Consider the following 10,435-nt stretch of genomic DNA (forward strand, 5'->3'; position numbering starts at 1 on the left):
TGATCTCGTTTCTTAGTTCCTGTTAGTACACGTGCTGCTGCATTCTGAATTAGCTGGAGAGTTTTTAAGGACTTACTAGAGCTACCTGATAATAGAGAGTTACAGTAATCCAGCCTTGAGGTAACAAAAGCGTGGACCAATTTTTCTGCATCTTTTCGGGTCAGGATAGGCCTAATTTTCGCAATTCCCTCATACTTCAGTAGCACTTACACCAAACTTTCCGGTTTTATTCCTATGTATATTCTGAAGCCTTTTATAGAAGGTTTGTGCATATATCTTTTATAGCCTGATTTAGATACTCTTCTTCTTCTTCTTCTTCTTGTTTAATTTTTTTTTACGAGTGTTGAAAGAAGTGGGTTGATTAAAATAACAGATATTCAAAATCCCCTCCCTCTGTAAAAACTTTTGACTCTAATATGTAAAGAAATTGAAGCAGGAATTTTGATCCTGACTTTATCCAATGTTCAGATTTTCTCTCTGGAAATATATGCAAATAAGTGCATATTTAATTTGATAAACCTCATTTGCATATTTAAAACAGTTTCAAAAAAACGTGCATACAAAAATGACTGTCTTCATGTAAGTAATCAGCTGAGGAGGTTCCATGGTGATAGCTATATGTTAAAAAAATGTACCCTATTTACATGTAGTGTCCCTTTGAGCACTTAGCATTTATGCTATTTATATGACCTTTTTCTGATTTAGAGCAAACATTCTTTCCCATTGCATTTATTTGCCTGCTATAGTTACTGGTTACTTTTCTGGTAAGTATTCAAAAAGAAATGTGATCAGCTTTTAAATGTGTTTTTCTTATAGATTAAACTACCATGACCAACTACAACAGTAAAATGCTAATTACAACTAATCAATAAACTCAAATAATCTTCCAAAATATAATGTATATTGATCTAAATCTTTTTTTTTTCTGGATAATTAGTTTTTCGCTTTTGATTCTTACAGTATGATACCATTATACTAATTCTCTACATTCACTGGATGATTCTGTATGCATGACTTACTCTTGGAGGCAGAGTGAATTAAATCAAATTGAATAGCAGTGGATTAGTGCCCATAATGGGGAATCATTACCTTTGAAAATATGACGATACATACAGATTTACTGGGATTACCACTGTATATGAACCCTGCTTTTGACCCATGTAGATTATGTAAAAGCATTTCACACGCAAACAGACATGCATGCATGCAACCACAAACATCTACTCATGCACCCAACACAAACTCACGTGCACACATAGGCGTGCGCTGTATGCTAAAAGGTTTTCAGAAAAGCCTCACCAGTATTGTCCCTGGTGATTTGTGGCGAACCACAGCGTGTTGTCCGAGCGATCATGGAGTGCGTTAGCGAGGGGTCTGCTGATGTGATGAGACACAAGAATGCGTCTGTTAGCTCGCTGCGGTCTCAGAGAACAACTGTGGTTTGAGGGATCTGGAAAGATGACATTTGCTGTCACTGCAGTTTTTAATTTTTCCTCTTCCTATTTTGCTTTCATTCTTTTAGTGGTTCAGGTACTTTTTTGTGGGACTGTTGTAGTTTGTTGTTGTTTTAACTGTCTGATGACCATGGTATACAGTACATGGTTTGCACAGCATTATACCATCATGGTGGCGTCAGTCAGTCTGTCTCTCTGTGTGCAGGCACATTCTTGTAAATACTGCAACTCAGGAGTAATACATTATAGAAACATTAAATGTACACCACAGGTTCCCACTGAAAGCTTAGTGTTGGATGTGGATTGTGGAGCATCTTACTGTGTGAATTTTATAAACATCAAAAATATAATTATCTTGAGACCTGGGCAGTTATGCAAATATGTTGTGTGATGAGAAGTTTGCTGACATGGAAGTATTTGTTCAGTCACTCACATTTATTTGCTAATTAAGAATAGCATTTTAGGTTTAGCGTTAAACATTAAGCTCAAGTACATCATAGAATTATAAAGCTTGATTGAAATTGCTGGAGTCATCTTCAAGGAAATGTAAATATTTAAAGGCTTGAGATGCATTATGTAAATTGGTAGAATTATCAAATGCAAGGGCACTCAGAGAGTGCAGACCTCCACTATCTCTCAATATTAACTAAAGTGAAAGATAAACCCCTTTAACTGTTACTAAACACGTTGTAATTCTGACAGCCACTGCCTCACCTCTTTCTTCATACATAATAAGTATTTCTTTTACTATTATTCCATCCGTCATATTAATCTCAAAATAGATTATTACAGTACTTGTAATGTTACCCAGAGCCACCATGCTTCTGCACAAAGGGAGTGTTAGTGAGTGCTTCTGCATTGATATGTGACAGTGTAATAATGATGCCTGATTCAGGGAAGTGTATTTTTATGACTGTGTTGCACAATATGTTGCAATTCTTTTTTTTTTTTTTTTTGCTGTGTGCGTGTGTGTGTGTGTTTGTGTGAGTGTGTACTTTCCACTAAACCCTCTCTGCAGACCTTATGAGAAAAACTCCCACACTATTCACAATTTGCACTGACTGACAGCTAATGTTTTTTCATGGTATACATTTGATTATGAAATATCACTGACATATTTGTGACTGTTGTCTCTTTCTCTTTGTATGTGTGTGTGTGTGTGTGTGTGTGTGTGTGTGTGTGTGTGTGTGTGGGCATCAGATGGAGGAGATGATTAAAGACATTCGGGAAGTGTTCATAAGTAACCTTGATGACCTGACTTGGATGGATGCGGAGACCAAGAAAGCAGCTGAGGAGAAGGTATTGGTTATAACGTACCATCTGTTGTATTGCATTGTATTCAGTTCTTTAGGATCTGTGACATTTATGTTGTTTGTTTGTCAAATTGTCTTCTTTAATTTTCTGCAGGCCCGAGCTATTCGGGAACGGATCGGCTATTCTGACAACATCATGGATGACCAATACCTTAACAATGAGTACAAAGATGTGAGTGTCTGAAAGATGTGATCATGAATGTTTTCCGTCTTTCACCGAATCAGAGTAACAGAACACAGACATGGTTCAGCGTAGCTCTGTATCAGTTCTGTGAAAACATCTCAGTGAATTCTTGGCTTTTATGAGTTTTTGCTGGAGAATATAGGACCAAGTGTTGATAGCTCTCATCAGGGCTAATCCTCCTGTTTCTCTGGCTGTGTGTTGGTGTTAGCTGGCCTACAGTGCAGAGGAGTACTTTGAAAACATCCTACAGAACCTGGAGTATGTGCAGAAGAAACGCCTGCGGAAACTCAGAGTCAAAGTCAACAAAGAAGAGTAAGATTTAATCGATGCAGTTCTCGGGCAGTACTAGATCTTTGCTCTGCAAACAGGCTTATCCCAGATGTGCAATAATTTTAAGTTACAATGTTAAGTGTTTACTGTAAATCACTAATAATAAATTTGCTTATGGTGCTTGTGGTGTGACACACCATCTTGCATTTAGCACAGTGCATTCACATTCTCCCACACATACGCCCACTCACACATACAGTTCAGCCTTCCACTAAGCACAGCAGGAATGCTAATATTAGCTTGCTGTTATTAATCACAGGTTAATTTTAATATCTTTCATCAAGTCTGAATTGTGCTGCACTGTAGTGCTCCTTACTGTATCATTCTCCACTCTCCTTGTCTTCTGCAGGTGGGTAACTGGAGCTGCTGTTGTCAACGCCTTCTACTCATCCAGCAAAAACCAAATAGGTATTTTCACATAAGCACATGCAAAGACACGTGTGCGACTATTCAACATTAATTCTGTAAAGTTTTGTAAAAACAAACCTTTGTTTTGTTTATTTGTTTGTTTTGTTTTTCTGTGGTGTCAGTATTTCCTGCAGGTATCCTCCAGCCGCCTTTCTTCAGCAAAGGCCAGGCTAAATCTCTCAACTATGGTGGCATCGGCATGGTAATCGGTCATGAGATCACACATGGCTTTGATGACAATGGTATGATTTTCCACACTGCTGCTCTGTGTTTCTCCAAGAGGCTGTTTTGGTAGACTAAAATACTATTTTGACAGAAATATTTCCCTTTCTGTTTCTGGCACCACCTCAGAAAAAAGGTCTTTTGAAATGCCTCTTCTTTGTGCCGCCTCTGATCATTTTTCACCACATTAATTTTCATTGGATTATGTGAAGTTGTTGTGTTCAATGTCATGATTCTTTTACACTGCTATCCACAACTGTGAGCCACTTGAAAACACAACAGACTTTTTTAAATGCAGTGAAAATGTGTAATTAACATCTCTTGCAGAATCTCAGAGAACTGTCAACAATCCAACAATTTTTTTGTCTTGCTGATCTAATCCAACCGGCTAACCTTTCATGCCTCTTTTTTTTAGGTCGTAACTATGACAAGGATGGAGACCTGAAAGACTGGTGGACTCCGGACTCCACTCAAAGGTTCCTTGATCTGTCAAAGTGCATAGTCAATCAATATGGCAACTTTTCCTGGGACCTGGCCAATGGACTTCATGTAAGTCCTGGCAGAAAATCTGTTTATTTCATCATTTTCCCTCAAAGCTTTTATAGAATCTACATTTCATCAAATATTATCCCAAACATTTCTTATTTTCTCATGTATTTGCTTTGCTGTTACCTTTGCAAGCCTATCCATTTCCATCTTCCCCTCAGTTTTGCAGGCTCATCTCTTCTCTGCTTCAGGTGGCTTTAATATCTCGTGTTGACATATCAATCCCTCTCCCTGTCTTTGTCTCTCCTCCTCTGTCCTGTTGCTTTGAACAATGCTTCTTTTATCCCCCTGGGAAAATTATTTCTTGTATCCCAAAAGTGTTATCTGTGATTTGCTGAAATACAGAGCGAAAATTACCATCTCCCTATGTCTTTTTTTCCTGCCAATCTTTATGTTTTCTCTCCTTATGTCCCCTCTCTAGTTAAATGGTAACAACACCCTCGGGGAGAACATTGCTGACAATGGAGGGATACGGCAGGCGTATCAGGTAATGAGCCTGAAAACAAAGGAGGAAACTCGGTTTAAGAATCCTGGTTTAAAGATGACAGAGGATGGGACTGAGAGTGTGGTTTGATATAGACAGAGTGCAATTATGTCTGGCCTATACTGGAGGGGAAAACAATTCATTGTTGTCCATTGACTTTGTATCGCATAAAGATGCCTCCTTGTCACTTCTGTCTGATGGCAAACAACCGACAAATGCCCATAACCTGTGTGAGATGTGATGCACTACCAACAGGGTAAAGAAGCCAAAACAAAGTTTGTTGAACCTGCAGTACCAAAAATCTGAGCCCATGGATAAAGCACTTGAGGCATCAGCAGGAAAAATAGGAAAACTGTGGCATCCTGACACTCAGTATGCCGTGAGAAGCAATACATTTTTCTACTTTTGCCAGATAAACTGCTTAGTTTGAGGCTACCTAAGCTATGCAAGACCTGCTTTTGATCTTTGTTAGGTAAAATGATGATCTTACCTGTTGATTCTATCGAATCGTTGTAAATATGAAAGCATAAGTAAGGTACGGAGAAGGGGCACTGAGATAGACTGACAATATTGAGTTCCTCTTTAGTAGACATGGGGTGCAAGGATAATCCTTTGACACGCTAAAAACTAATATTTTAAGCTAGCCACAGACATTGTGTTAGTGTTTCAGCACTTGCATATTGCATATAAAGTGCTGCAGGAAGAAGTCCTTCAATCTGGAAATGAGCATTTTATCACTCCTGCTTCCCTCGTCTTAAAATCATTGGGTTTTTTGAATGGGTTTTGGTTAAACGTCTGAAATAAGGTCTGAAGTTAACATAAGCTTAAGAGCTTTTGTTCTGTGACATAAAATACCTCTAAGCAAATACAACACTTGCACATTTTGAAGCTTTTACATGTCTTAAAAAAGATGGCTGCCAACAAGTGGCTAAATGAGACTAAAGAACGTCATCTTGCCAAACCTGGCTTTACATCCTTGTTGTGGTGGTTGACGTCATGTGACCATGGTGTCATTTGTTTAGGCTTTAGCCTAACATTAACTTTTAACTTACGTCAATGTCCATGACTTTTTGTGGAGGCAACCAAGGTGACGTTGACTTCTGGGTTGGCCTACGCATAGAAGTCATTCTTGCATCACTCTATTGTGGTGCTGATTGTATTCCCCTCTGATGGGTGTGGTTTTAAGAGTATGGCATGTTGCACTCTGTCTTTATCATTGTCTGCTTGTTAACATTAATAGATGTGTCATTTTGTCAGGACATTAAAATGCTCATTAGCTTTTGTAAACTTAACAATGAAGGACATGATGTTGCTGCTGATTTTGTCAGTTTTTACCAGAGGTGAACACAGACTGGACATTAACAGATTTAAATTCAATACAAGATAATGCACAGTGCACACTGCTTGTATATCTGTTCTCTAGCGTTGTCCATTTTGTTGCTCTTCTTATGCAAAGTGTCAATTTGATTGCCTTGATGAGTAACAACATCTCAGACAACATGCCTGTGTACTGTTGTTGAAGTGTCATGCTGAACAGGAAAGGTGACAGCAAAAATCAGAAAATGTATTTTTTTTTGTGACATGAATTAACATTAAAAGTACAATTTAAAATCTGAAAATACACCTTAGATTAGCTGCTACAGCAGCTTTTAATTTGTAGCAATAAATTAGTGAATTTAAAGCTGACCAGACTGTTTGCAGAATACATTTGTATTTTTAGCATTCACATGATTCACCATGCATGTGACACTACAGTGTAAGAAGGTTAAAGGCAGTGTTCTCAGAAATTATACTTTTATTTGAATAGGAAGCAGTAACAATTAGGTCATTCTGAGACATTTTAGATATGTCAGTGGTGAGATAAGATGAGAACATGTGTCCTATATTAAATTGCAGGCCTATAAGAACTATGTGGCAGAGCATGGAGAGGAGCCACCACTGCCGGGCATCTACCTTTCCCACGACCAACTCTTCTTCTTAAACTTTGCTCAGGTAGTTAATTGATTGATTGATTGATTAATGGATGGATGGATGGAAAGACTGGGTGAACACAAACATGTTTGATTCCATGGATGGATGAATAAGTTGGAAAGAGTGCAGTCTACTGTATACTATACTGGTTTAATGCGGCACATCATAATCTCTTCTCTTCTTCTTCAGGTGTGGTGTGGAACACACCGACCGGAGCAAGCTGTTAATTCCATTAAAGTAGATGTACACAGTCCAGGAAAATTCAGGTAAATTTACCATGGAGTTTTTCTTTTACAGTGATCAGCCATGCGAGTCAAAGGGCAGGGAACACATCACAGTATTAGCTAACATTTTAAAGCCTTGATAAAATGACATTTCAATTTCAAGTAACCTTCTAACACAGCAACTTTGACCCCAACCAACAATCTCCTTTTTATACGTTACAGGGTACTGGGCTCCCTTCAGAATTTCCCAGAATTTGCCAAAGCATTCAACTGCAACAAGAGCAGCTACATGGTCCCTGACAACATCTGCCGTGTGTGGTGATCCACAGACCTCTGGGATGGGGACTGTTCTGAAGTGGGCCGTCCCTGTCTCCTTGCAGTACCTCTCCCCTCTGACTGTTGGAGCACTCGTGGGGGGCTACAGGGAAGCGGAAACTCCCCTTAGCTCTTTACTGGATGGACCAGGGCTGGTGGACTGACACTGCAGTATCCACTTCCTCCGAGGAAAACAGTGGACTGTACCCTCGCGGACAGACGGAGCACTGTCTCTCCAACTCTGATACTGTAGTTCATTCAATCAGCCAGATTATTCTGCTATTCACTGGATACAATCACTCCTAGTGTTTTTATTTTTTCCTCTCAATTTTCATCCTGTTTTACTCATCAGTTGTGAGTCTGCCAATGTATGTGTATGTGTGAGTGCGTGTGTGTTTGTGTGTGAGAGAGAAAGTGTGGTTCAGTCAAAATACTGTACAAGTTGTTGGCAAGAGAGGGGCAGACAGACAAATGTGCAAATCCACTGGCATATGAATACACCACCCACTCACACTCATACACATGTAACAGGGCTGAACCACTGTACTGTATGTGGGACTGAGCTGTATGCCTCTCATAAAACCTCAGCTGGTTTCAGCCTCCATCTACAGTATGTACTGATACACTCTACAATGTATTCATAATGTACTCTTTGTTAATACGTAGAAATTGATTAGGTAAATTATTACAGAAAATCAGAATTTATTTTGCTGAATAGACCAGTAAGTATTAAACTGTAATCATATATTACACAATACTGTTCTATCTTTAATAATAAAGACTTAACTGCAGTTGACAGGCAGCTGCCGCTCATTAGCAGTATGTCAAATAAACCAAAATATATATATTTTTTTGCCTTTAAGACGACAGCTGGTCATGAGTCATTGAGCTGACAATCGAGTCACCAGACCCTTTTTATACATTTACTGAGCCTCCTGTGTGTTTCTGCGAAGATGTTTGTCACTATGTGTTTTCCAGTCTTTTTAAAGGGAAACTTTGACTATTTTAAACCAGCTCTGTGTCATCACAGTGTGTGCAGATGAGTCCAGAGCACTATGCTAGTCAAAGCTGGTTGAACTTCAGCAAATTTCCCCTGATCGCTGCCTACTCTTTGTCAAGCAAATTAGTATGCCTTACATGATCTGTTGTGCTGCTGTGTCTGAGAGGATGATGTGTATTTGCAGGAGAACAAAGGATCAGAAAATGCATCATTAAAGCGATAGTCTGACTTTTTCAAAAATCACTTAATTACTTTCTTGCGGTGAGTTAGGTGAAAAGATCGATACCACTCTCTTGTCTTTATACAGCCGGCAGCAGGCTAGCATAGCTTGGCATAAAGACTGGAAACAGCCAGCCTGGCTCTGTCCAAAGGTTAAAGAAAAAGTGCCCGCAAACATATCTAAAGTTCACTAGCAACTTTGTTACTTCTCGTTTGTTTCATCAGTGCAAAAAACAAAGTGGAGAACATGTCTACCTGAATACATGTGGAGCCCACGGTATATAATGAGGCATTATGACACTGTCAGACATCCTACAAACTCTTGTGCAAGTGGCATAGGAGCAACAGGGCTCCTACGTAGGGGGCTCCACCTGTATTAAATAAAGAAGTGTTACAATACTGTAACCTTCACTCTGTCTCACACATCTCACATGTTGGGTACAGTGGGTGGAGCCCAATAAATGAACACCCTGCCGCGATATAACATCTGCCTAGCCACACTGATCCTAACCTGCTAAAGGTTAGTGGGCAGAAGGATGTCTGATGGCGTCACATGCCTCCTTGTATGTGTATGCGTGCTTGTGATTGGAGGAGAGTACTGCTCATAGAGTACAGTAGATGGCGTGTAAGATACAATAACAAGCTGTGTTTCTACATGGTGTTATGTGCCAGACGATTTCTTGGCTTGGAGCAGTAACTTTGTGGAGTCTCCGCCAGCTGCCTGGTAACCTAATTATGACAAGTCTTCAGGACTTGAAGTCTTTCCCCTTTCATTTCACTGATGATTAAACAAACATATAACAGATTAATTAGTTAGCTTTAAATGTGCTGGTCGGCAGATTTTGTCTTTCCTTTGGACAAAGCTTGCCAGCCTGTTACTCCTGTTTCCTGTTTCTGTATACTAAGCCAAGTTGTATTCATAATTAACACACCAACCAATATTCTCAACAAACTCCCGGCAAGAAAGTGAATAAGTGTATTTCACAAAATCTCGATCTATTTAAGTAAGGTGCAGCGATTTCTCCATTTGATCTTGGTTTCGTCACATGAAGTGTGCCATATTACCCATCTTTTTTTTTTTTCTTTTTTTTTTTAAATAACTTTTACACATTGAAGTCAGTTGACAGACAATATAACTGAGCTTTCGAAGGATTTTTCTATTTTAGACTGTGAGTCTTTGCTGGAACTTTTGAACTTTTCAACATTGCATGCATTTATCTGAATGCAGGGGGTATCACGTCAGTGGATAAAAGTATAATTTTCCTGGTTTTGAATGACTTGATTTTCTACTACAAAGTTTAGCTGAAGCTGTAACACAAGGTTGTTAATTGTGGAAATTTTGCCTTTGCCTATGCCAATGAATGACACGCCATGATCATGGAGACTACTTCTTCAGACAGTTCACAACACCCTCCATGTCCAGTCCACATTGCCATTTCCCTGTACTCTGTTCTTCACATTGTTTGTGCAAGCTTCCTGTCCCTCTGTTACTGTCGCTCACTCCCTCAGGCTTTCTTTCTCTCTGCCTCTCTCTCACACTCCACCTGTAGAAAGACAGATATACCTCAGTTGCCTGTATTTAGATACTTTATTATAATGACTGATAATCATCTTGAGGAGCATTTTTTCTTTCAAAATAAATCTTTAAATAACATGCTGAGCCTGCAGGTGACTTGTCCTACAAGGTTTGTTTGTGCATGTGTTGTGTTAGCATCTAAATCCGGTTCCTATTTTAATACAAGCTCTTAAATCTGACACAAAGACA

General features: G+C 39.2%; 1 protein-coding gene across 2 annotated transcripts in view; it reads left to right on the forward strand.

Annotated features, from left to right (window-relative positions):
* The window catches only part of LOC126407723 (neprilysin-like), a 39,722-nt gene extending 29,287 nt beyond the window's left edge, over nt 1–10,435 (forward strand). For both annotated transcript variants that reach the window (XM_050072896.1, XM_050072905.1), the window contains exons 14-23: nt 2,655–2,753; nt 2,862–2,939; nt 3,160–3,263; nt 3,631–3,689; nt 3,812–3,931; nt 4,327–4,460; nt 4,879–4,944; nt 6,838–6,933; nt 7,102–7,178; nt 7,359–10,435. In XM_050072896.1, coding sequence (XP_049928853.1) covers nt 2,655–2,753; nt 2,862–2,939; nt 3,160–3,263; nt 3,631–3,689; nt 3,812–3,931; nt 4,327–4,460; nt 4,879–4,944; nt 6,838–6,933; nt 7,102–7,178; nt 7,359–7,458 — 933 coding nt within the window. In that variant the 3' untranslated portion in view covers nt 7,459–10,435. The remainder of the gene's footprint in view (nt 1–2,654; nt 2,754–2,861; nt 2,940–3,159; nt 3,264–3,630; nt 3,690–3,811; nt 3,932–4,326; nt 4,461–4,878; nt 4,945–6,837; nt 6,934–7,101; nt 7,179–7,358) is intronic.

Source organism: Epinephelus moara, chromosome 2 (genome assembly GCF_006386435.1).
Source record: "Epinephelus moara isolate mb chromosome 2, YSFRI_EMoa_1.0, whole genome shotgun sequence".
In the NCBI taxonomy this organism is placed as follows: domain Eukaryota; kingdom Metazoa; phylum Chordata; class Actinopteri; order Perciformes; family Serranidae; genus Epinephelus; species Epinephelus moara.